This window comes from Anser brachyrhynchus, assembly GCF_964034855.1.
Source record: "Anser brachyrhynchus genome assembly, chromosome: 1".
NCBI classification, from domain to species: domain Eukaryota; kingdom Metazoa; phylum Chordata; class Aves; order Anseriformes; family Anatidae; genus Anser; species Anser brachyrhynchus.
The window spans coordinates 3,807,373-3,834,630 of NC_137694.1; the positions used below are offsets into that span (position 1 = coordinate 3,807,373).

The 27,258-nt window shown below is 45.7% G+C and overlaps 1 protein-coding gene across 1 annotated transcript in view; it reads left to right on the forward strand.

Moving 5' to 3' along the window:
• Positions 1–27,258, forward strand: part of LOC308188419 (uncharacterized protein) — a 146,423-nt gene that overhangs the window by 78,927 nt on the left and 40,238 nt on the right. Inside the window, exon 4 of the mRNA XM_080577397.1 lies at positions 2,728–2,777. Within this exon, the coding sequence (XP_080433523.1) occupies positions 2,728–2,777 (50 nt within the window). The remainder of the gene's footprint in view (positions 1–2,727; positions 2,778–27,258) is intronic.

Here is a 27,258-nt window from a genome sequence, read left to right on the forward strand (position 1 = left end):
TGCTGTATGTTTGGGCTGTTCCCCACCCACCAGAGGGGTTTGAGCCCTTCTGACAGCATACGGTGTTTATTTTTCTGAACACAGAGCATGCTCTCTGATTTCTTACTCTCCTCCCATGGAAAAAAGCGGTGCTGTGAGATCAGCAATTACCTTTCCCCAGCACTGTATGTTCTCTAAATGCAGGGTTCAGTTAAGAGGTCACTTCAACAACAACTAGAAACTATGGCTGTTTCCAAAGGCTTCATGCAAACCTCCTGTTCCTGTAAGCACTATGTACTCGAGTAGAGTGATATATTTTCTTCCAAGTGCAAGAAATCCATTTTATGTGCTGCTTTATGAGAAAGATTTGTTATTGGCTGTTTATCAAACGGCGAGAGCGCTGCAGAGAGGGGAAAAATACGTGGTGGCAGAAGATGTTTTAGTAGCTAAGTACCGCTTCTCCCGCAGAAGAATTGTTTTCAGGACACAAGGTTGTTGATGGAGTTCCCAAGTGAGTATGTGTTTCCTTTCCCCCTCCTTCATTTGTCATTAATCACTAAGGTGGGAAGACCTCGCTGTGTACTCGAGTCGTTTTCGTGGAGTTGCGGCAGTTCTTCGTAAGTTGAAAAAAAAAAAAATAAATCCAGCAGCAGTAACCCAAACAGAACGGCTTGTGCTTTAAACTGCAAGCTCATCTCACGCTGTTGAGATGCGAATTGAAATTGTGGGCACAGAATCCTTCCTCTGTTTAGAATACATTTTTTGTATCTGCTAATGACATATTGTCATGCAAATGAAGTTGAAATAAATTAAAGGAAATAGTTTTCCTCTAAAGTATACTCAGCTGTAGGACTCCATAATGGAGATCTATTTTCAATTAGAGTTTGGAATTTGGAATAAGAAGCCACTGAACTAAACATAGTTGCCAATTTTGAAGGGACATAGCTAGCATAAAATCACACCCATCTCCAAAATATGTTGATCTATTTAAAATCTGGAGGAGTATCATGAAATCTGTGGTTTTACTTTGTATATTTGATTGTACTTGGAATTTAGAAATTTTTTTTCTGGATTTTTTTCCCCCTCACAACAGCATTTTGAGAACAGAAACGTCATTTTTTTAAAACCACAAATATTGGCTGTGCATTTTAGAGGCAAGCAAAAATAGTGGCCAGGGTCATTAGTGAAAAACACACTCCATAAAGCTCTATTGTTGCTTTGCTAAATTTAATAGCTTGAGGTTTAATGATGTCCCTTTTAAAGGAGTGAGACGATTGCATACCTCCTAATGATGCATGTATGCATTTCATATTGAGATTTTAGAACCTCAGCTGATGACGGCAGGATTGGGAAAACATTTCTTCTCATGCACAGTTGCTTGATGAATTAATGAGATAGATACTCTGTTTTCTTCTGAATGCATCGTTGGTTTTGTTTTTTGCTGATGCTGAAGGTTGGGTGCCTTGTGCTAAGATGAACGTGCGGCTGCCGTTGTGAACCATTGCTAGTTTTATTTTTATATATGTTTGTCCATCTAATTCTACTGCATGTTTATGAAGACCGTACTTTCTTTATTGATTTCAGGGAGAGCAGTATGACAGTGTGAAAACTAAGACGTTAGGGTGACCAAGGTAATTGCTGCACCTTCTCCATATCCAACGGCTTTGTAACTTGTAGGTGAGGGAAGTGAAGGAGCCAGACAGATCTGTGGCATTTTTGTGTCCCTTCCTCATCCCCTCCCGGCTGCAAACTTTTGAACAGAGCCAGGGCTCTTCCTGGCGTCCTCCTCTTCCCGTCTCTCTCTTCTTGGTGCTTGTGCATCACCATTTGCAGCAGACTAAGAACCGTGCTAACCTTGAGTGATGAGATGTCTTTGTATTGCATTTTCCGGTACATCCCTTGCTGTTTAGTTACTCATTGTCTGGAACCTACCAGTTCTTAGGGAGGTTTGAATAGCTCTTCCAGGTCACTACTTGGCATGGTAAAGGGAATGAGGAATTTTTTTTGCTGGTTCTGCTAAAGGTTTACTAATTGTGTGGCTAAAGAGAGAATGTCGCATTAGAGCATTCTTTTTGAGGACAATACTCTGAATAACTTTACTTCATACATTTCTTCTTTTTGTTCCATTTTTTTTGGTTGCTTGCTCTTTTTAATTTTAATCTTCAGAGTGCTTTACAAACATAAATGAATTCCCAGTAAGGCATGGATATACTTTGTGTTTTTACAGATGTGAATCCAAAGCACAGAGCAGGACGTAGTGGCCGACTTCAATTCAATGCCTGTTGCAGTGTGTTGGGGTGCCTACAAAAGGCTAGCAAGTGCGACCCCAAAATGAGGGAAAACTGCCACCTTTCCAGAGTCATGGAGTGTAAAGTGATTCAATATAGCTATCTTGGAGTGATTAAATCCCTTTTTACTTTTTTTTTCCTTTTTTTTTTTTTTCCCTTCAGTTTATCCCTGGTTATGAGGAGTTTCTTTGGCAAACTCAGAATTTGGCATTGTTGACTTTCTCTGGTGGCATGCTCAAATCATGAGGCAGTCTCCGCAGTTCATCTTGATAGAGCGGTCTCGTAGCAGAAATAGTCTGGCAATCCAGTCGGAGAAATGGAAATGAATGATGGAAATTTTTTTTCCATTGCTGAGTAAAAGCAAACAGTAAGCTTCAAGCATTAATTAGCAATATAATAAGAAACTTCAGTTCAAGTAAATATTTTTTTAAACAGAATTTATCTTTTTTTTGTGTTGCAGAAGAAGAAATGGTGACCGAGCTGTGCAAGTGAACCAGGACAATCCAAAAAGTAAGTCAGTCAAAGAAGACTGCTTAGTTTGATCGTTTATAAGACTAGGGGACATCTGTGCTCTAAGACGTGTATTTAATTGAGAAGATAATTAGTTTTCCTCCTTTCTTTGACTGTGAGTGTAGTGTGTGACTTTGTAGAGTTGTTTTGAGTTAGCTGGTTTGAAGCCATGTTGCTCAGGGCAAGTTGCACTTGGTAGGTCGTTTCCCTGCCTTTCTCATCACTGCTCAAGATCGTGTCCTGTAATTGTGTTGCTGCTGCTGTTAGAGCCATGGTGGTCCAGTGATGTGTGGAGGAGGTCTGTAGGGAAAGGCGTTGTCTCTTCTTAGGCTGTTTCTGATGAAACTTGAGGAGTCAGAGCAGCCTACAGGTACACAAGAAGGGCTAGAAAGGGTTTTCGGGTTACGAAAGCTTGGTAATATTCTCCGTAATACCAGTTGGTGTAAGGAAAGTTTTAATCTTCCTTTCAGGCTGCTGAATATTTTTGAATATATTGAAAACATTTATTTGGAGTACTGTATGTGTTTGTGGTTTAGCACAGGAGTTTCTTCCATTTTGGTCAAGAAAGGCAAACGTTTTTCAGTGGTATTTCAGATAGCAAGCCTTACAGCTCATCTTTCTGATTCACTTGCAGTAGACACAGGCAGACTTTTAAGATGTGTGCTCTTAACTGTCTTGAACAGAGCAGGTACTGTGTGATAAGAACATCTACGCTGCAGTTGTAATAACAAAACCTAATATTATTCTGAATTTGGTTTCGCACAGGCCTAAAAAGTGAATTCATTAAATGATTACATGAGGTTTTCTGTGTATTGTTGAGTCAACTTTAAATTATCCATAAGTCTGCAAAATGCATCTCAATGTGCTTGAGCAAAGGATGAGTACGTTCTTAACGCATAGGTTTTGATATTATTGATGCCTCCAGTTTGTCAAACAGTCTGTATGTGTGGTGCTTTATTGATCCTTTCTCTACCACTTGCATGAATGTCATTTTAATTAATACCTGTGTCCTCGTCTTGTCTGAAGTGTAAGTAATCTTACAGACTTGCTTTTTATAGACACTTTCTATTTAAAAAAAAAAAAAAAAAGGTATTAAAAGTGGTAGAACATGTGTCAGGCATATGCAATTCCTTCAGCATCATGTTTTCCACACTGATTTAATAGCTATTGAATCTCTTCAAATATTCTTGTTTCCAAGACCTGTTTTACAGTAATAAATCTTCTTGGCTGTAAAATTCTTGAAATGATTCAGGAGGACAATTGTTTCCTTAGCACATTCCTGAAGAGATCATAGTTAAAAATGGAAAGGTCCTTAACCAGGTCACTTTTTTCCTTGCAGTGCATGTAGTCAGTGCTGAAAATTATAGTTAATGAAATCGCCAGTGTTTGTCCTGGTGAACCACTATTTGGCACTGATGCTCCTTACTGTAAATTACAAAGAGAAATCAGGGTAGTAAGTTTTGTATTGGAGTGCCATACTGAAATGCACTGAGAAATGCCCAGCCACATCAAGCTGTGGCATGGCTTGAGACAACTCTTTGTTGTTTAAAAAAAAAAAAAAAAGAAGAAAAAAAAATCTGTCTTGAAATTGATATTGAAAATATTAATGAAATTGCTAGAGACTTATTAATTTCCCTGAATGTTTGCAGATGAGGCTAGTGGATGGGCTGGGGTACACAGTAGGTTTTTTGACACAGAGGATAGGAAAAAACCCGCTCAGAGTAGTTTTTTTTTTAAATTTTGATGTAGGTTGTATGCCTGACAAGTTACTAAATTACAAAGGTGATGAAGTTGTGCGACCTGGTCTGTTGGTCCCCGGTGGGTGAACAAATGTTGTATAATCCGTGTGGCTTTCTGACAGCTGGAGAAGGCTGCGAACGTCAACCATTAGTTCCTGGGAGCAGAAGGGAATTCAGCCAGCAGCCCCTAATGAGCTCTACGTGTTGCCTTTGCCAAGGGAAGCCGTTGGGTAGCTCATGGGGAACACCACGTGTGCCAAGGCAAGGGAGACGTGTGTGCGTGTGCCAGAACTGCACAGCTGGAGGATCTTCCTGGGTGAAAACGCAGGTTACGCTGCGAGATACAGAATTCCTTGGTCAGCCGTGGCCTTAAAATCTGTCGCTTTCTGAAGCACCGTGGTGTTTTTTTCTGTTCGGTTAGCTGGACGGCAGGTGTTGGGATCGCCCTCCAGGTTGTTCAGCTCTGAGGAAAGCCGTAAGTTCTCGGGTTAGTTCCTCCTTGGACATTTCCTTAAAATACTCAGGCTTTGGCACCTGAGACACTTGATCCTCTTGAAGTACCTTAGGATAGAAATAAGACTTTTCAGCTCCCCCAGGCTTTTTAGCAGATTTGTGTATGAAATCTCCTCTTACCATTGTTCTGGAAAAAGGAGTCTGGTATCCACACTAGCCTCACCTGCCAGGCAGAGAGATTTCCATATAAACAGAGCGTTTTAATCAGGTGCTTTTACTGCAAGGTTTTCAACCTTGTTCTTCATAATAGCACCCATGAATATAGCAGAAACTTCTCTGTTAGTCACTATAGAGATAACCTCTGCGCTTAAGAGGTGGGCTCGGGGATTACTTCTGCACTGTAGGATCTCAACAAGAACGCCTTGTCTCATTCCTGTTAATGTCTTCTGGAAGAAAAGGTAATGCTAGGGAGCATTTCACACGTGGGTGTGTGTGCACAGACACTTTTACAGCTGGGGGGATTCTTAGCTGCCATAGTCCTGTTGGAACGGTTGGTTGTACAGAGACCTGGGGCGGTCTAACAAATGGACGAGGTGATGGGAAGGTTTTTACTGGCAGTTCAGGCCCTGCTAACTTGTGTGCCTTTGTGAAAACCACCGAGTCGTGTTCCTCATTCCTACCTGTGAAGTGAGAGGACCTTACCTACTCCAGAGTTCGGGCATCAAGGCACATCTTAGTATTTCGACTCTTCAGAAACTAAAAGCCTAATACCTGACCTCAGGAGAAAGCCCACTCCTTGCACATCTGCGAGCAAGCAAAGTTTCCTGGACCTCTCAGTCTGGTAGCTTAGGGCAGGGAATGACAAGGAGGTTTTGCAGAGAAGAGAGAAGTGCAGCCAGCAACCGTCCAGAAAACCATTTTCCTCTTCGGCTACCGCTTTTCTTCTGAGGAGGTCCACTAGCGTATGTGGCGTAACAGGAGACAGAAACCACAAAGAGGTCAGTGCTTGGATGTGTGCGAAGTAGCCATTAACACAGGCAGTGAGTATTCAAAAAGAAACTCTTCGTTTGACAGTGCAGTCTTCTAGATGACTTGTAAACACAAAAACACACCATGTTTTTAAAAGAGCACTCCTAGTTTCTGTCAGATGTGAAAGTACCTGCAAGTTTAATGTGTGCGCCTGCTAGGAGTTACCAGATTGGTGTTTTACGAGCTGTCTGGGGTACGGTGGCTTCATATACAAAACCCTGGCACCACCATGAACACTGGGAGACTGTATGAGCTTTGCTGTGTGCTTTGGGATCTGTGGTGCGGAGAGCACTTCACAGTTTAGGATTCCCTTTGTGCGGCTGTGTTCTGGGCTGCAGGAGGCCCCAGGGAGCAGACCTCTTAGCTTCTTTTGCCCCTTTTTCCATAGTGATGCAGCTGTTACAAGAAAGCATTCTGGAAACTAACATCCCTCCAAAAAAAGGGGGGGGAAAAAAAGAAAAAAAAAAGTATCATCCCAGAACATATGCATCTGTGTTATCAAGACCTGGCTGATACATTCCCAAACTAAGTGGTACACGGCACGTGTTCCTGCTGTCCTCACCTCTGCCTGTTGATCAGAGTCTCCCTGGTAGTCCCAAACCTGCAGTTTCCTGAAGACTCTGGGTGTTCGAAATTGGAAGACACCCGGCAGCTAAACCTTCTCCCCATTTTTTTCTTCTTTAAGTGAGTCACTCTACAGAAAGGATAAAAAGCACTTGGTTTCAGATCTCTGTTTAAGATCTAGAGTTTATGTAGAAATTCTTTTCTTGCTGCTTTGCAAGCTAAAATTGTGCATGGATGGAGCAGTTGGGTGACCAACTTGTAGCAGTGCTCCCTCAACTCTCAGGCAAATCCATGCACACACAGACACACAAGGAGTAATGAGGAATTTAGCATCCTAAGTAACTCTCATTTCTTGTTTTGTAACCTGCGGGGTGTCTTGATGCTGGAGAAAGTGAGCGACAGGCAGAGGACAGGGTACTGATCTTTTTAAACATTTTTCTCTAGAGATGCAGGGTGAAAATACATCTTGATTATACAAATATTTTTGCATTGGTAATACTTTTTCTTAGCATGAAACCCAGAGATTAACAAATCATTTTTTGACTTGATTTAGATTTTATTTTCCCCTAAGTGAGGCTAGTTTCTATAGCTCAGGGGTGGGAACCTATATATCCTACAGGCTATATATGACTCACAACTGTTTCGTACAGCCTACTATCACTTTACTTTTTCACGTTATACAGAACAGTACTGACATGGTTGCTAACACATGGCCGCGGCCTGCCAAATGTGTTTAAAAAACCTTGGCCCTTAGCTAGAAACAGATTTCCCTGAAGTTGCTAAAAATTGTTGTGTCACAACCTGTTTTCACTTGCAGGCACCGAGTGTCGGTGAGTCCCACTTGCTTCTAAGCCAGCCTGGGATGGATAGGCTGCAGGCGCTGCTCCTGACATCTAGGCTCCGAGGGATGCAGGCTGTGATGCCTGATGGGTCGGAGCTCTGAAAGCACTGATTCAGCATCCTTGAGCTTGCAGTTTTGCATATCGTATTTATAGCAAACGACACTGTGTGATTCGGGCTTTGAGTTTTGCATGCAGATAGCAGGGGGAAAAATGCATCTTCATAGGAAAAGAAAAAAACCAAGGATTTTCTCTTCAAAACTCCCAAGTTGTTCCAGGTATGGGGAGTGATGAATGTGCACTCCTCTCTAGTTTTCAGCATCTTTTCCGTGGGGCTGAGGTCTGTCTCTTCTGTAGAAGAATGCTGTAGAAGAATGCCTCTTCCCTTCCTCCCTGCTTGCCCCGGCTGCTGGGCTGCACGGCACACGCCCTTTCTGAGGAACTCATCCTTAGCTAACTGGCCCGGAGGTCTGGGCTAGCAGGCTGGAAAATTACAGCCCGCTCCGTCAGCCTTCCAGGAGCAGAGCTGCTGGTCCTCGGAGGAGGGCGATGGCCACGTCAGGCCGTGCCGATGGCTGCTGGCTTTCTTCCACTGGTGTCTGTGCCTGCAGCGTCTTCCAGCCCTTTCTGCACGGGGCAATCCCAGCAGAGGCTGAGCTCGGACGAGGCAGGTTGTTCCCTCACGTGCAACCAGCCCCCATCAACAGGACGAGGGGGTGCAGAGGATGCAGCAAGGAGAGGAAGGGGAGGCTCACATCTCGCTGGGTGTATCTGTCACAAGTCGGTCACGGAGATTTTCCTCCTGTCTTCCAGGTTTAGATGTGTGTACGGGAGAATTTTAAGTATTCCAGATGGCTTTTAGAATAAAGGTCTTAACGTTGCCTATGTCCATATGAAAAATAATTTGCCTTTAGATTCCAATTCAGGATTATTTTCCCGTTCCTGGTTTCCAGCTACTGAATCTCATGTATCGTGTGCGTATAGAAGAAGAGAGAACTGGTGAGATGATGTCACAAATGACAAAAATCTGCAGAGATGCCGCTCAGAATTAACACTTAAAACTCTGGAAAACCTTGCTGCTGTGGTGCATATCCGAATTTTTAAAATACTGTTTGCAAAGGCGGTGAGGGTAAAGCCACGGAGCCTGGATACGTGCATTCTGGTTCTGCTCCATCTGTTTTGTAAGCTTGGAGGAGTTGCTTTGCAGTTCCCTGCTTCGGTTCTCCTGTCAGCAGCGTGCTTTACTTGCTCTTGATAAAGCACTTCAGAATAAAACCTTGAATTGGTATTGTTATGGACTGCCATAAACTTAATTAAAATCCTTTTTCCTCCTCACTCATCCCCTCCCAAGATGAGAACAAGCAGCCTGTTCTTTTCCAAGTGGTACGATGGACTGATGTGCTGCAGCTGCTTAAGGTTAGTCTTTACCTGATCCCTTCTGCTCTCCAGACACGCAGTGAGCAGCTTCAGATGGAGAAAACCCTTGGGTTTCTGGCATCTCTGATTCTTTTGGGGCACGGTCTGTCACGAGACGTTTCCTTGGTCATTTTACATGGCAGGAGTTTTACATTACAGGCTGGAGTTCCCAAACATCCTGGCATGGGTCTGTGCAGGCTGCTTTACCTTAACGCTGGCTGATCTTGCCCTGAGTCAACCAGAGCTCAGCGTATCATGGCCAGATGGCTTACCTACAGGCTGGCGGTGAGTGAAACGTCATTTTCAGCACCTCAGAGCACTCTGTCAGGCTGTTGAGAGCCCATCAGCATCCTTCCTCCGGGCAGAGGAGCCAATGGAGCCACACTGACCTGCCCTTACCCAGCTGCGAGTACGGATCTCAGTGCGGAGAGAAGCTCTTGGGCTAAACCTGCTGCTGGCGAGCACGTGAGAAGTGAATTCAAGCGGGCATTAAGCTCTGGGGGTGCAGGAAAACCCATGGATTTTGCACAGCTAAGCGTTGTGGAAGCAGTTGAGCTCAACAGACTTAAATCTCCACGCTTGGAAGAAGCAAACACCCATGCTAAGGTGCAGCCTTACTCAGTGATCTGCCACTCGTGTTCTCCACTAACACTACCGGTGTCCTGGCCAGATCCCCCTGCAGGGAGCTGAAAAAGTGGATTATAGGAAAGTAAAACTCTTCAGGCTTTTTGTTCTGTGCTGATGCCTCAGCCTTGCTGTGCTGTGCCAGCATCTGCGCTCCGTATCTAGAAGCAGCGAGTGCACTCTGAAGGGTGGATGCTGGGCGTTGCTGTGCTGCAGGGGTGTTAAAAGCCTTGCGGTGTGTACAGAGGTCAGGTGTAAGTTGCTTTAATTAAATATAAAAGCTGCGTGCACGCTGCAGAAGAGGACAGACAGGGATTCCCACCGCTGACTTGTCCTCTTGCTGTCCGGATTTCTTTCCTGTTGTCTCCCCTCTCACATACTTGGGCAGAGACGTTTCATCTTCTCCCTCCCATGCTGTTACCAACGGCATCTGGCTTTGGAAACACAACAAATGTGGAATGTTTTCTGCTGTTGAGAAGCCATTCTTGCTATTTGGTACCAGAGCCATCCTCGTCCTTCCTGAAACACACACCTAGACAGCATTTATTTCAGTCAGAGCGCCGCAGGAAGCAGAATTCCCATCCTGTGGGAGACTTCTCCGATCTGATCTTTATTTTTTGAATTACAGAGCTTGGACTACCCACCCCAGGGCTGGCAGGCGGCCGGGCAGGAAGCTGGACAGACTGGCCTGCCGGCCAATCTTGTTGCCTTTTATAGAGCATTTTGATGAAATCAGCACATTTCCATGCAATCTGTGTTTTGCAACATAAAGATTGTTGTGTTGGGAAGGGTTTTGGGGCAGCTCTAGTTGTAGTCTGCAACTCGCGTCTTCTGGGAAGCTGCAGACCAGTTTTTATTTGTTATTGCAGACAACCTCGTGAGAAGAGAGGTTGTGGTTCTGTGGAAGAAAACCCTCCTAGAAGGATGTTCTCAAGCCAGCATGAAGGATTTCCCTCTGCATGTCAGTGCTTAGGTAGGTGAGCTAGAAGCCAGGGGCCTCGTGTTCCCTATCCACGTCTCACTGACAGCAACTTTCTGACAAAATTGCTACCAAATGTTGTGTGTTGCCTTAGAGCAGTTTATGTTGGGTGAAATCCAAGCCGTGCAGGACACAGCTCTCTTTTGGTGGGGCCAAGTGCTGAGCTGAGCGTCAGTGGGGAGGCACAACCTTTGGGAGAAGCCCGTTAGGTGGGGAGGACACCATCTACGCTCCATCTACACTACCTGTCCCTGGTGCTCGGTCAGGACGTTAGCTGTGCTCTTGTTTCACAGATGTCCCGAAAATAGGGCATGGCACTGTGATGCGCATCTTTGCAGCAGGTTGTTTTGTGTCTTCAAGCCTTGCTGGTGATAAACTGGACCTGACTCTTCATCCTGCTCAAAGCAAGACTGCGATTGGAGTCAGGTCAAGCTGCTCAGGGCCTTTACTACTTGAACATCTCCGAGAACTGAGAGCTGACGGCCTTTCTGCCCCCCTCTTCCAGCGTTTGCTCGTATCTGTGTTGAAGAATTTTCCTTGTATCTAATCAGAATTTGCCTTTTTGCAGCTCGTGGCTGTGGCCACTTGCCATTTGGCTGCGTGGGGCTGAGCAGCTGCAGTTCCTCAGGAACCCCCTGCAGGTGAACAGGGCTGGGGGCGAGCATTTTGTGCGAGGCTGTGAGTGGTATCCAGGAACCCTCCTTCCATCACTCTTCCACTCCATCTCTTCCTCTCTCTGGGCGTGGAAGTGCTAAGGAGAAGCAGGACGTGGATTATCAAGATACAGCCGTGTTACTGACTGACTGTTGACTTTGGACTTCTTTAGCATCGTCCCAAACTCCTTAAATCCACCAGTGGGAGTGATCCAGGTATCTCTCACTTAAAACAACTCGGACTGATCTTGAATGTATTTTCTTTTGCTTGCTTCTTTTCAGTAAAAGAATCTTCCTCCTTGGAAGATTCTTTGCATTTTGAGGTTGTAAGCTGTCAGTGAGTCACCAATTAGCAGCTCAGTGTAAATAATTTCAAGTGAAATCATCACTTGTTTACTTACGTAGTTGGTGCGGTCAGAGGAAACATGAGGGCAGCCTTGGCTCTCTGGAGAAGCTCATGTTGTAGAGGATTTTGAGTGTGTCCCGAGAATGGACTGGTTGTTTACACAGATGTTACAAATCATCCATACCATTTCAAATGAGCCGGTCTTGCATGGAATTCCATCCGTTAAGGAGTGATATATTGGAACATGGGATGACTTTATCTGCTTTTCTTGTTGCCTGTTGAAGCTCTGGTATTTGCACAGTCACAGCCTAAAAGCTGTGTGTGTAAATCCCAGCAGAGGGGAACCTAGAAGATAACCAAGAACACCGGTAAAAGGAAGGAATAGGGGAACTTCGCCTTCCTGTAGTCAGTCTGTACAGGTTTGGTGGTTCTTGTGTACACAGTGTAACTTCCCTGGAGCCCATCCAGATTCACAGTGGGTAAGTCACTCCGCAGAAATCAAAGGAGGTATAATCTTGTAAAACTTTCATAAAAGGAAGGTTTTTGCATTTCTGTCCAGAAGCTGCCTAAGCAAACATCTAATATTGACTTGATCTCTTAGTCTGATAGCCTGCCTTTGACTTGGAGTGTGAAACGTAACTCGAGCAAAATGAACCATACCTTTTTTTTTTTTCTTTAAACATTTAGCATTTTCCTTTGAAAAGCATGTAAGCTAGGTGCTCCCATCTTAGCAAAAGCTAACAATTTAAACTCCTTCTGTGCTTGCTGTTTTCTCCCAACTTCTCCTCGAGTGGTCAAGGTGCATAGGGAACTAGAGGGCTGCTAACGTGGCTGCTAAGGAAATAAAATGCAGTGAGATTCAAGAGGTTGCAGCCTGCAGGAGTCAGCTCTGCAAACTGTTTTTTCCATACCCAAGAAACATGAGTCAGATTTTGCAAAGTGAGTCAAATCTATCTTCAGATTCATTTGAAGACGCTGCATTGGATGTAGAATTTGAAACAGTATTATGCATAGAAAGGGCTCATTAAACTGATTGAGTTTGCAGTATTCCCTTTGAGGGGGAGGGGGGACGGAATGGATAAAAGTGGCGGGGAAATGTGGAAGGAGGTTCGGGTGTTCCTCAGTCCCCAGAAACGTGAGCGGTCCTCCTGCAGCCTGGAGGAAATAGAAAGGTGATCCTTTCTTCTGTGCTCCTGGGGGGACTTCCCAGGGCCTGAGAGATGGTTATTAATTGAAGTTTGCTTATCCTCGCTGCTGCTGCTGATGGTCTGTGGTTGGTCTCCAGCCTGAGAGCAGCACACGAGGGTGCGGGCACTCCCTGGGCTCTCACATTCTTCTGCCAGAAGCCTGCTGGAGACGTCCTTGGAGATCCAGACACAAACCCTGGCCCACAAGGAGGGCAGTATCCGCCTAACACCTTCGTTTAAATAAATTAACTTCCTTTTGTTTTTGCACTTCTTGCCTTTATCTTCACCTGGGTAGTGTTCCTGCCCATAAAGCTGTCCTCTTGGGTCAAATGTGCTGGAGCTGCAGCCCTCGGACAGGATGTGACTCCTGCATGTTTTGCTGGCTGTGTCATGCACAAACACTCCCTTTCCTCTGGAGGAATTAGATGACAATTAAACTTGGAGGCACAGTCACCTTCCAAGTCTCGGTTTCTTCTCCTCTGTTCCCATGTTTCACCCTCCCTCTGAGAAATCTCTCCTTTTTGATCGTGGATTTCGACCAGGAAACAAATTTGATGGCTCCATTCTTAACCGTCGGTCTTTGACTGGCTACAATCAACATCCTAATATTGTGCTGAGAAGGGTGACTAATACCTCCTGTCTGCCTTACGTCTTGAACGAACTGGTAGACAGGCATGAGCTGATTTTTCCTATTTTTGCGTGTAACCAGCCTAAAAAGAATTCTTTAGACTTAACTTTCCTTCCTCAGGTTTTGGTGGGGACCCTGAGCAAGCGGGTGACGGAATTCAAGTGCAGCAGTACAGAGAGCATCTCTGCTGGCGCTCGGTGGTGGTACGAAGATGAGCTGGCAGCACCAGACACACGGGTCCCTGATACACAAGGACTCTGGCTGCTTTTAATTCTGCTCATAACTCAAACACCCCTGAGTTGTCCTCACTCTGAACGAGGGACGTTGTGCTTGTAGCCACCTCCTGGTTCTAGATTGTTCAGGTCCCTGTTACCTTTTGTAGAGGTTTCTGCTTTATAAGAAGGCGTAGGGGACTGGGATTCAGGAGCCCTGCGGCAGTCTTTGTGCTTATTTCCACACCTCCACGTCTCCTCCAGTTTGCTTTCTGCCAAAGCGTTGCGAGTTTTGGTGCAGCACCTCTCAAGCACCATAAATAAAAACCCCAAATGAAACAAAACATTTTTAATAAGCCACAACTACTAGTGTATTCAAGCAGAAGGAGGCAGTTGGTTACCTTGCCCACACTGCTCTTTGTTGCACCTCCTGCCAGGAGCCTCGGGGATGCCCTGAACCACAGCTCGGTGCACCTCCAGCCACCGTTCCTGGCGGCACGGGCGTTGGTCGTGGTCAGGGACACAGCATCTTGCCTGCAGCCTCTCTTCTTCACAACTGCTGCTCTCATTTTACTCCTCGAGGTTTTACTCGTACCCTTTTGGTTCCTTTTCCTCGCTACATGGGTACGTGACTCCGTTACCGCTCTGCAGCTCCAAGTCCTCCAGTGACTTCTGAGTTAACTACCAAGAGGCTGAGAACAGCAGGTTTGGGATTTTCCATGCGAAGACCCCTTTCGGAGAAGTCCTGCATGCTGCTTGGAGAAAGTAGTTGTTGCCTAAGGGAATTCAGAAGCCTGCTGACCTGCAGAGCTGCTTCTCCCTCTGATGTTTATGTAAAATTTTATTTCTAAGGAATTTAACAAGATTCACCGTTGGCAGTTCTCTCTTTCTGATAGCTGCTCAAGACCAGAGTTTAAATTAAGCCTGTAATTTCGGGCACCTGTAGCTGAGTAAAATAAACCCAGTTCTGCTAGCGGCTACCTCCCCAGTAATGTAGTCACTGTTGGATGGGAGCAGTCTCCCTGAAAGTCCTTTGTATGTAGGAATGCTGTACGCCATCCCCTGCACATGGTTGAGGATGCCTGAGTCACTCCGTTGAAGACAGATTTCTAAATCAGCGTCCACTTTTGCTCAGGAATTCTAAAACAGAACCACTTCCTGGACAGTGCGATAAACAGTTACAGGTTTTTTTTTGTAATCATTTTTGTCTTGGTTTTGAATCTTTCTTGGGGTTGCTGCCACGCATGCCGGAGGCAGATCTGGCAGTTTCAAAGTACTGGAAAATCCCTGAGGATCTGGTAATTAAAGTACAGAAACCCCACGTTGTGACCCACCAGCCGTATTTTCGGCTACGTCCAGTATCTCAGCTACGCACGTGACGCGTGCCCCGTGTTCTGGTCAGACTGTGCCCTACCGCTGAGCTAACACGCAACTCAGTGATAATTATTTTAACATTTTATTACTTCCGAGATGCCAGCACAATAGCTGGATCTGTCATTCTCCAACACAAAGTTACATTCCACTGAAACGCTCGGCGGTGTCACCAGGACCCTGTAAGAGATTCACCCCGTCGATTCATAGCTTGCTGCCGCGTAGTGCGAAATCCAGACGGTGCTGCTGACTCTGGCCTAGTAAAATGAATTATCTTTACGGTTTCCCTCTCTGCACGTGTAATGTACGGGTTTTTAGCAAGCCTTTGTCGAAAGGGAATAGAGTCCTTCAGTATTTAAAAGAGGTCATCTTATTAAAAGCGAGCTTGTACCGCAAAGCCATTTTTTTTCTTCTCTTTTCCATTTTTAGGTCAGATGATTCAGGTTTTCCTCCTTGCTTTTAACCTTTTGCCATCTGAGCGAGTTGTTCGAGGGGCAGCGATGCTTCGAGGCCATTACTGAAAAAAACACTGCCTTTGGTAGGGTGGTTCTGTTTCACTGTCTTTTTCTCCTGTAGTGTTTGCTCTTAGTTTCTTATTCCTCTGTTATTTTCCATTTTTCCTTAGCACTGAGCTAGCATCATCCTGATGAATGCTCCTCTTGTGCTTTTTAACCTCTCACACTTCCCTTTTTAGCATAAAAGTCCATACAGGAGATGGGGGAGGAAAAAAAAAAGGTCTATAGCTCAACTAATCTACCAGCTTTTCATGGAAATGTATACAGAATTGCTAGTAACAGAGAAAAAAAAAACAGAGCATTTTAACACTTCTCATTCTCCTTTGAACAGAAATTTCCATAGCTTGCTGGATGTTACCTCCTTGCATTTTGTTCCTTAGGTAATAAAATGAGTGTACGTTTTGATAAACTTCCTCTGTGAAAGGCAGGAGAGAGTTCCTGATGCACTCGGAGGTTGTCCTGCCTTCTAAATACTTAAAATAGATTTAAAAACATCGGCAGGAGTGTGTGAGTCTGCAAGCATACATAGATCAAGAACAGGTAGCTGGATTGCTGGAGACAGCGATCAGAGAAGGGGTGGCAGAGCTGTGTTGAAAAAATACCCTGCAGATGGATCGTGTCGTTCTCGTCCAGTGCAGGAATTGTGCACTGAACAGACCTTTGCTGAAACAACGGCTGCGTTTGAAAAGCAGGGGCTAAATTCTGGTGTTAAAGTGGCTTTACGTCTTTAAAGGGACCTGATATTTTATTTTGTTTAGCATGGGGTAAATCTCTCAAAGGCAGTGGTGTTGTACGAGGCTTAACATCAGAGTAACTGAAAGCTGATTTTGGCCCTTTATGTTCTGTGCTTCGTAGTCATGTGATGCTATTTCCATAAATCATGCACTTGAAAGGTTTTCTTGCTTCCTGCTTTTACCAATCAGATCATATAAAATGCAGATGAACCGAGCTTCTGGTTTATAAGCCTAAGCAGAACACCCCCTCTAAATCCCCTTTTATCACGCCGGTCCTGGTTCCCCCATCTGAAAACAAGATAGCAAGAATGACAAACTTTGACTAATACAGTGGAGTTTTTTGGTCTCCTCCCTTTCTTATTTTGACCTGTACTTTGCTTTCGTTATAAAGTGAACGTAGAAATTACCCTGTGGGAGTGGTGAAACTGCAGCAGAGAAACAAAAACTATTTGGATTCTTCCGAAAGCTATTCATTCGCTTGCTCTTCTTTTTATTAACGGCTCGAAGCATGCAGTTTGTCTTGTTCTGACTACGTATCCCTCAGCAGGAACGGAGGTAATGCTTTGTGGCTCTTTCATTTTAATACTGCTTTATCAGAAAAGGTTTTTATGTTTTTATCATTGTTATTTCAGCTACTTTGAACGTGTGTACACAGCTATACAGCTGCCTGGTGGGCATATTTCTATTAATCTCAGCGAGCTCCTTTTCCAGTAACTTTTTTTTTTCTTTTTAGTAGAAGAACGGGGCTTTAGGTTCAGATCCGGGCTACGCAGGTGAAAATCTCAATTCTCTCCAGAGAAGGATGCAGAGCTGCTTCCAGCAGCCGTCAGCAAATTTGCAGCCAAAATCGAGTCTATAGCAGGTTTTTGTTTTAATCATACCCAATACCTAAAGAAACATCTCGCTGTGCTGTTGGTATCACCAGCACTTTCTGTGCTGGGGAAAGTACGTTCCTGTAAACTGATGAGCAAGTTCTCGGCGCTGCTTTCTCTGCAGCAAGGAGGTATTTTTAGCAAGTTCTTTCAGAAGCACAGAACTTCCTAAGTCTTTTATTGTTGATTCACTGCAAACGCGGGGTTGGCAGCAGGTAATTCCGAGAGGATCCTCCCCACAAAACCGTGCCCGCTCCCGCGCTGCGGGTGCAGGTGGTCATGGCTCCGAGACACGGGGTATGGTAAGGGCGAAAGGAAGTTTTGCTTGGCTGGTGCCTGAAGTAGGAGTGCTAAGAACGTCTCTGAAATACTGCAGAGTAACTTCATGCCCCTTAACGCCTTCGCAAGGGTTTTGCAGCGGGGGGGAGGAAGGAAAGACAAACGGAAATCCTTTAGATTTTGCTAAGGTTTGCCGTAGATAGCCATTTCTGGACCTGTTCCAGAGGTCTTTATTCGGCGTCTTTCTCCCTTTCTCACGTGAAAATGTTCCCGGTGGTCTCACACAAGGAGTTAATCCCAGCACATCTTCAGCATGGGCAGCAGCATCTCCTGCAAGCCGCCAGCCCCGGGCGGTGCCGGGTGCTGCGAGCACGCTGCCCGGGGCTGCCAGGGGCAGGAGGAAGCCGTGGCTTCGACGGGACCGCTTTAAAGAGGCACCAGGGGGGAAGGACCCTCTGGTTAGGTGCCCTGGTTTAATAAGTATTACTAGAAGTTTGGCAGTACTTGTCTGCGTGGCTCCTAATACCTGAATTAGTTTTTATGGATGGAATACAGGTCAGTTGGTCTCCGGAAATGCAGGTTTTTCTAAAGTGCTAAGCGAGAACTGCTTGTCACTCTTGAGCACTCTGAAAACAGCAGTCGACTGCATGGAACGGGGAAAATTTACATCAAAACGTAGAAGTAAAAATTCCAGTTCTCTGCCAGCGATCCTGGGCATGGCGTTGCATTCCTGTGTGCGGCAGTTCCCCGTCTGGACAAAGATCAGTCGTACCCACTTCTCTCTAGTGGCTTCACGCTAAGCGAATGAAATCAAATTCACTTGTTACCTGGGTCATGTGAAAATAGTCTGTGAGAGCTGAGAATTGCCGCAGCTAGGAATTCTTCCGAGGGACAGGGTAAGCCATACAGGATTAATTGCAATTAATGGCTAAGCTGTGTTCCTGTAGCAGTTAGTGCCGATGCTCAGTGCTTCCGCTGGGCTGCGAGCAGATCAGAGCCCCAAACTAGGCTGGCTGAAGAACAGGATGAGTTTGGTGGATGATGGTTATCAACATCGGTGCAATAAGATCGGTTTAATTAAAACTCTGCAGTCAGACGTTGTATATTCTTGTATTTCTGCTGCTGTGCTAACAGGCAGAACTCAGCTAACTGAGCAGCCGGCTGTCCGGTGCCAGCAGGACTTTGACACCTCCAGTGTGCAACCCAACAGGAAAAAATCGTGCAAATGAATTTGTTAAATAATTAACTGCATGTATGTATATTTCTTTTAATGAGTATTTCTCTGGACTTAACAAATAACTATTGAAAGGCTGGCTTTCAGCTTCTTTGGTCAAAAGTAGTAAAATGTGTTAAAATACGTTTGCTCCGTGTCAGAAGCTGACCAAGTAGTGGTTCAGTGTGCTGTAGGAACAGTCATATTGCCTTTTTATTCCATTTCAGCTGGTTTTGTAAGTGGTAAGCTATTTTTCAAATATCTATACATACTATATACATTAATTCTATTCACCAGACATTACATACACGTATACATATTCTCCATCCATTTCCAAGCGACGAGAGGAAAGCTTGACCTGCGTGTGTGGCAAGAAACGTGGACACGAGGAGAGCAGAGAGCTTCTCGCTCCAAGTCTTTCTCCCCGGCTTGCTAGGTCATGCCTGGTGCATATTTGTGTGCCTCGGTTCTGCTGTCAGAACGAGGAGGTTAGCGTTTGGAATTGCTCACAGGATCAGAAATTCTTGAGCGATTCTAAACCCGTATGAAAACATGAGATGGAAACTTCTGAAAAAAAAAAAATAAAGAAAAAAAATTGTGCCAGCGTTTTAGGCCAGCTTTTATACCTGAACTAAAATTTTGCAATAATGAGTTGCACATACATGCAAATACAGAACCTACCTCTTTTTTGTCCTTTCTTTCAACTCTCTTTAACCACAGCACACATCAAAGTGTTACCAAAAGATTGAGCGTAGGAATTTATGTTTGGAGAGCATTATCCATAGATGACTTCATGTTTATTCCAGCCTTCCCTATTTTCAGGTTCTGAAACTCTTTTGTAATTTTTTCCATTTGATTTGAATTGAAGCCATTTTGAAAAAGCAAATTACTTTGGTTTCCTTAATGCAGACTTCCAAAATTTACCTCCAGCTTTAATAAAACTCTACTGCTCAAACCTTTTTTTTCCTAAGCTGTAGAACACAGTGAATGAGAATAAATAGAAGCTGGCATGTTTCTTCTTGTGCAGTTTTATTGGTGTGCATGTTTGTTCATTTGTCTGTTAACTTGTAGAATTCCATGATCTTACAAAGTGGTTTGCGGTTTGGTTTGAATTGGTGAGACTTTCCTATTTTTCACATTTTAACCGTTACTGACATTTTAATGCAGTAGAAACAATGCAGCAGAAGAGCCACAAGTTTTTTTCTTTGAAAATAGCCATTAGATGTTATGGTGCTTTATTGCCCTGCTTTTAGGAGGTTTTGAGAGTTTCTTGATGAACTTCTGGGCATATCTTTTATGGGGTGTTACAGAGGCACATTGATCTGTATTTGCATGCCCAGCTGCCAAAAGCCTGCTAACTAATTGGGTGACAGACACTCCAAAATCTGTATTTTCTTCACATCTCTGATTTGTAGGGTTGGCTAGAGCACTTGCTGAATTTTAGGTACAATACCCGGGTTGCTCCTTTCAGGATTTGACTCTTTACCTCCGGTTGCACAGTTACACGTTGTGTCTTCTCCATTCCTTATCTCACAAGTGAGGGGAAGCCTGGCTGGTGCCCTCGGCGTGGAACCGAGCCGCAGCACGTTGGGCTTGGTTCGCTCAGAGCTGTGGGACTGCTGGAACGCCCAGGGGCACGCGGACAGCTGCGTTTTCTTGTAAAAAGCAGCACTGCGTGCTGTACACGCTGTAACAACAATACCACTGAAGCAAGAGGTCACATTGATCCACGCTGGAGTTCACCAGTACTACGCTTTGCACTGAGGTCAGTAATGAACTGAAACAACCTTTCCAGCATTTGCTTTTCCTCCTCGCGGTGCCAGCGGAGGAGCTGGGAACGGCCTCCTGGAGTTTTCAGGGAAACTCATTGTTCACGTAAACCCTGGGAAGGAATTTCCCTTCCTTCTTGGCCTGCTAGGTATGCAGTGAACCATTCAGTTTGCTTTAGCTGCATACCATCTGCATTTTATTTTTGTTTTGTTTACTGACTTTCCGCCCGTGTTGGTACTTCTTTTAGCATGGGTATATTGTTGTGTAGTCCGCCTTTGTCAACAGGGCTCTGCCGCTCTTTGTTCGCTCCGAGCAGCCTCGCGTTATGCAAGTTGGGGTTTGGAACAGAGCTCCTCGTGGAAAAAACCTGAAATTGGGGGGAAATTCTACCTGTATTGTGCCTGCAGTAGAATGGGCATTGACTGCTTTGATTGTTTAGAGCTGCTGCTGTTTGTCTGGCATGCGTGCAGTTCTGTACTTTGTACTCACGTAGCACTGTGTGCAGGGACCTGCAGTCCTTGGGGCGCGCTGCTCGAGCGAGGAGCACAAACCCAGCTTCTTCCTTCTCCACCGCTTGTGGCTCCGCTCAGCATCTGCTTTTACTTTCCCTCCGCTTCTTTCTCCCCGCTGCTTTGAGCTTTGCTGGAAGAATCGCTCCTTCCTGAGATGCCTTTAGCCTCAGTCACCTGTTCCATGGTGAAGCTGGTGCCGCGAGGAGATCCCAGCCCCACAGCACCAAGGATCCCAGCTCCACGGCACCAGGGCTGTTGGAGCTGGAGGAGCCCCGTATGCAGCTGGGTTTGCGATGTCCCTAAGCGGACCGTTCAGGTGGGGACTTCGCTGTGGCCAAACACCGGAGCAGCGGTGCTGATTCTGGACTAAACCCTGCTGCTGGAGGCTTTGCAGAGCACCGTGCAAAGAAGGTCAGCAGCTCGGCACAAACCCTCGAGGCTGGGTTAGAGGAATGTGACCTTGTGGCTCCAGCACCCAGGCTACATCCGTGCGTTCCTGCGGTGCCGTGGCCAAGCTAATCAAACCACCCCGAGATGCCAGGAGCTGGCTTTGCAAAGAATAGCATTGTTATTGATGGTTTTTCATTAACTAGGTTGCCCCAGCTTCCTGTTACCTGACATACTTGAGAGTTGACTGTGTTGTATTATGTTGGAGTTCCTTACTGAACTTCATGGTCCACAAGTTTGGCTGGCTTCTCTTCGGAGGTAGCTCCAAGCCGTGTTCTCAGTAGCATTTATGATCCAAACATTCCCAGATTGTTGTGCTAGACAAGCCTTTAGTATAACAGTGATCAAAATCTAAGTCACCGTGTTCTTTAGTCAATGTTCACTAAATAAAAATCCCTTCTTCTGTACAGAATTTGCATCCAACAGCACTGTGATGATAGGCCTGGATGACCACGCTGAGTACAATTGTCTCCTACCAGGAGTTCTTGCTGTTAGGTAAATCAAAACATGTTTGTTCAGAGGGTGACTCATGGAAAGCTAAGTAAAAGTTTTATAATCGGATCCTTTGGAAATGCTAAATGGCACATCACAATGAAATCGTTAAAGTCTCCTTACATAAATTGTTTATACGCTGCTAATCCTCTTCTACGGTGAAAAGAGCACTGAGTGGGTCTTTAGTACAGAAAGTAAGTGCAATCTTTGTTACCTGTAAGTACAATCTTTAAGCTACCTGTGCTTTCCTGACCTCTGTGATTGGGCTGAATCTGAGCATACTGCCTGATTGTAAATCTAAAGAGCCTACCTGAGCCCAGGTGGAAGTTTCTGGTGCAGAATACTTCCCAAATCCTTCCTGCTGAGCGGTCTGGATTACACTAACCATGCAATGGAAGGAAACAGCACAAAACGTATTTTGCCGTCAGTGCTTCTGCAGTGAAATCCTGTCCTTTCATGCACTGTGCTGTACCTTATTGCCAAAATTACCCTGCAGTCCTAATTGATCCGCTCCGTTTGCATACCCTCAAAGCCCTCAGTCTTCCTTCTCGAACGCTTGCCTGCTGAAACGTGGGAGAGACCTTTGGTAACCGTTACTTGCCGTGGAGAGCAGCTGAGACCTGTCAAAGGGATGATAAAGAGCCCTGGACGAGGTAGCTAGCCTGCTGGGAGCGAAATGGCTGGGCTCAGCTGGAAAAATTTAACCTAAGAGCTTAGGATCTGTCGTCTTCCTTGTGGAGTAAGTGGCAAAGAGGTCTAGCTCTCAAAGGCACTGCAGCTTTATAAGGCATAGAGAAGAGAAGATCCGTAGGGTTAACTTGCTAAAAATGTCTGCATTGTGTGTATAACTGGGGGGGCTGGAGGAAGCTCAAGCAGAGGCTGAAGAAAGTTGGGTGAAAACAGACTTTGGGCTACCCAAAGGCTGACCTGTAACTCCGGGAGGTGCGATGACTGAGTAAGAGCGGTGCGGCTGGGAGGAAGTGTACGTAGTCAAATTTTCCCTCCTACTTCAACATTCAAATGCGGATCGTAAATATAGAAGGCGCTGCCTTCGTTGGGTGACCGTTCCTTGGTACTGCTCGTCCGGCTGCTCCGTAGCCTTACTTTTCAAAGAGGGAAATAACAAAAGGTATCATTGACAGTGCCAGGGTGAATTTGCTTATACACATGTAAGCATAACTGGTATTGTGAAATGGAACGAGTGGGGCATAGGGAATTTCCAGATCCCAAGATGAAAATAATTTCAGAGAAGTATAGACAAGTTTGAAGCATTACCACGGTAAACGAAAGTTGCTAGGTCCTTTTTTTGCTGCCACCCGATTGTGTACTTTTTGGCAGTGGAGATGTGTTTTTTTTTTCGTGAGACTCAAAAAAACATGAACAAGCCTGCATGGATTTTATAACACATGATACCTTCACTTTGGGATCACGGGATTCGGGTTGGAAGGGACCTCAGGAGGTCTCCAGTCCGACCTGCTCCGAGTAGGATCAGCTGTCTCTGGCCTTTACTTGGTGCCATTGCTGTAACCAAACTTTTAAAAGTAGTTGTGATGATTTCGTCTTGGTAGTGAAAAAAATCTCAGGCCGAATAAAGGCCACTGATCGATTAATTGAGTTTTCAGTCACACTTTTTAATGAAGTACTGTCTACTTTCCAAGAGCAGCTGTGCCTTTCTGCATGGAGGCGAGGAGGATAAAGGGAAGAACAGACACACCAATACCAGACTTCTTCACCGATCATCACCATATGGATTTTCTCCACTTGCCAGATACACTTAAACTAAATAGTAAGTTATTTCAGCTCTGGGGCTGCTCTCTGAGACTTGTCACAGCCCAAGAGTCAGCTCAGTGAGGTTCAAGGAGCCTGATGGTGCAGGGCTGCTGCAGTTTCAGTGACCATTTGAAGCTTGACATGAGTTCTGCCCACTTGTTTTCAACACGTGTGGGTACCATTGATGAGCATGGTTAGGAAAGTGTATACTTCCACGTATTTTTTTAATTGCTATTTTTTTCCTTTTGGTATGATGGTGATGAAAAGTACCTAGGCAAGGCTGCCTGCTTGCCTGCGGGCTGGTGGTTGTAGGACAGGCTTGCTTTCTGTCACTGCCCTCTTCAGGACAGACCGTAGCTCATCTCTCACGGCCGTGTGTCTCCCTTCTCTTCACGACCTTCCCCGGTCGCTGAGGCTGTGCCTTCGCAGTCCCCTTACCGAGCCCTCAGCCCGCAGTGCCTCTGAAAGGCACGGCCCCATTTTGATCCCATTTTTGGACGCTTCACCGGGCAGGATTCGTGCAGCCAATGGACTAGGTGGCAGGAAGACACAGCGGGTTGCCCTTCAGCAGAAATGGGTCTTGCACTGGATTCAGCTGGGCTTGCTGGAAGCGTTCGAGGTCTGCTAGGTCCTTACCTGGCAGAGTGATGCAGGCACATCAGTAGTCTCCATGAAATCAAAACAATTGGGACCTAGCTTGGTAGTAACATTCGGTTTTGAAATTCTTTTAAGATCAGCAATAACGCAGTTACCCAAATTTCATAGGTCTTTTTAAAATCTGATTTCTTGAATCCATGTTTAGACGTAATGGACTGACCTCAAGAGGTGAGAGCATTCCCAGTGAGGACCGAGTCCCGTCTGGGCCCCCCTGTCCCACAAGAGGTCGGACCTGATGGTCTTACAAAGTCCCTTCCAGCCCCTGTTGTTCCATGATACAATTACTGAATTTATTTGATACTAGAAATGGCAATCTTGTGACACCTTAAACTAAACGGACTGGAGAGAGAAGTGGGAAACTGGATTATTTTTTGTCTGTAACTGATGGAGCTGAGCAGGACAGGAGAGTTGCTGGGTACCAGCCAGAGGCCTGTGGAGAGATGTGGGTGCGTTTACCGAAGGCAGGAAACCTGTGACACATCTCAGAAGTATCCAGGAGGTTTGGAAGGAGAAGAATACTGATAATCCCTTTGAAAAGCGGGAAGCTGTGCGTGTTAAAAGCGGTCCTTGCCGCAAGTGGCAGCTCTCGGCACTGCTTGGCACTGCGGCTCGGCCAAGCAGTCTTGGCACAGAACCCGGCCTTGACCAGGAAATGGTTTTCTCTGCAGCTCAACGTCGAGGGGAGGCAGCTTCGCTTCTCTTTGAACGCACACCTGGAGAAGGTGGTTTTAAAAATGATTCTGCTTGAGCAAGTTCATAAAAATCTGCCTGGGTGACAATAAATGTTCTTCGGCTTTGCCCTGAACAGCCTCTTCCTTTGAAGTTACTGGAGCTTCTTTGTATGATGTTTGTGTTATTGGGAGAAATATCTCAAACCCAAAGATTTACAGGGCAACATCCATGTTATAGAAGACTCAGAGGAAAGGAGAAACAAAGTTATAAACAAAAATGAGTACTCTTATCCCAAGACCAGGTTTACAAGATGAAGGTATTTTTCCCTGCTGGGTGTAGCCCACATTTTCCTGCGTAATGGCAGCCACATCTCGAATTTAACAAAATCTTTGTTCCTTTCCATTCAGACTCAAGGTGCAGAAGAATTTCTCTTCTCATTACAATCAACCCTTGGCTGCAGTGGAAAGAACGGATGTCTGAAAGTCTGCATTGTGATTTCGTTGTGGGATCAGATAGAAGTTGAGGATGCAGCTGAGAGAATGAAAGGTTTTAATCTCGGGCTAATCGTAGTGGTAGCTGGCAAAAATGGGCAGTGAATGAGGGCTTTATTAAAATATGTTCTCAGGTGTCAGTGTTGGTTTCTGTCAGATCTCTAACACGTAGCAAAACTGTTTGAGGCGTGAATGCAGAACAGGCTTAAACCTTTGGAAGACACTTCCAGAGCCAGCAGAAACACCCTGGTAGGGTTTTTTTTTTTTTTTCCTTGAGTCCTGTTGGTTTTCTTTTCAGCGTTCCTCTTCGCCAGATTTTTAGTCCAGGGGAATGCATCCTGTCCTGCAGTGTCACCCCCAGGACACTGGGGTTTGCTTGCTGAGCTCCCGGCGTGCAGCGCGTGCGATGCCTGAGGCCAGTTGGTCGCAGCAGCTGGTGCCTCTCCTTCGTGGTGCAGCGAGAACGGGGCTGGCCGGAGGGAGCACTGCTGGAGCAGTGTGGAAATAGGGACCTGCCCCGTGGTAGGAACCGCACAGCTGTAACAGGTAACTGCAGAAATAGGGAACGACAACAATGCGTTACCATTAGCGAGGCATTCTGCAAATAAAAGGCAGGTACCCCTTCAGCTGTTGGCATTGCGTTGAGGGGAGCTGGGGCACAGTTTTCAAGCACCATCAGTTCCAAGTTCATGAGAACCATCTGCAGCAAACGGCCAAGCAGGGTGTAGCATTGCTGAGGGGACTGGGGAGAAAGCTGGTGCTCTGGGGATGTGGAGCCTGCCGTTACCTTTGACATCTGCGGTATTATTTCAGCTCACTGCTTGCTTTCTACATGCGTTGGTTTCCTTTTTTTGCAGAGTAAATCTGAGGACTTCAGGCTGTAAGCGTGACTGAGGAAAAAAGCACAGCACAGGGAGGTCGGGATGGGAAGGGTGGGTTTAGCTGAGCACTCCTAAAGGAGGTTTGCCAGAGGTGTCGCAGAGCTAGGTGAAGACTTCACTTTCTCCTGCCTTGGTGCAGAAGGAGAGAAGATACGGCCGTAGCTTTCAGCCACAGGAAGTGCAAAGATAGAAGTGCGGGTAGCTTGATAAACAGGGACAGGAGCCGTAATTAGTGCTGGGAAAGCACCCTCGTGCTCTCCGGGCCTCCTCGTGGAGCCGCGCGGTGCCAGCCAACGGCAGAGGAGCCACAGGTTGGTGCCAGCGATTCATATCCACTCGGTGGAGTTGCTTTGAGATTTGCAGATGATACAACTGCTAAGTGCTGTTATTAATGTTTCAAAGCTCCTGGCTCCCGTTTCCATGTGTGGATCATCAGGCTGTCTTCCCTTGCCATTTTAAAATAATTGGACGACCTGAATATCTTCGAAGTAGCTTGAGTTGTTGCTCAGGCACGGGCTTTACAAATGAAATCTTTCATCTGATACACTTAATGTTAATTTTCCTTCTGTAATGGGATTCTCTTTACCCAAATTTACATGATCGAGCTTGCAGCCTGTTGGAGACGTTCTTCTCTTCCAGTGGTAAATGTGCCCGAGCATCTCGCAGTATGTGGTGAGAAACACGTAGGTAGCTGCTCGTGTGTCATGCGCCTCCGCGGGCAGATAAACAATGAAGGGTTTGTGCGGCTGTTGCTCCAACAATACTTCAGAAAAGCGCCGGCCCGCCTGGCTGTCACTTCTGTTGTTGTACTTTGCTCTTGGTGACATCACTGGTGGCAGCTAAACGAAGTGTGTTAATTGTTAGATGCTCTTTGGCCAAGGATGTTGACTTTTCCCAGCAGCCGGTCCTACTCAGCCAGTTCGGCAGAAGAAGCTCCGCGAGCCAGAATATGGCCACTTGGTTGCACGCACTGGTGAGAGAGGAGTCGGTCTGTTTAGATGGGAGGTAAATAATTAAGGAGAACTAAAAGCCATGTGAATCATCTTTACGTTTTCAACGTCTCCCTGCCGATGGTGCAGAGTCAGCTCTGAAATTAAAACCCTCCACTGTGTTAAAAGTTGCTTGTGACGCCTCTG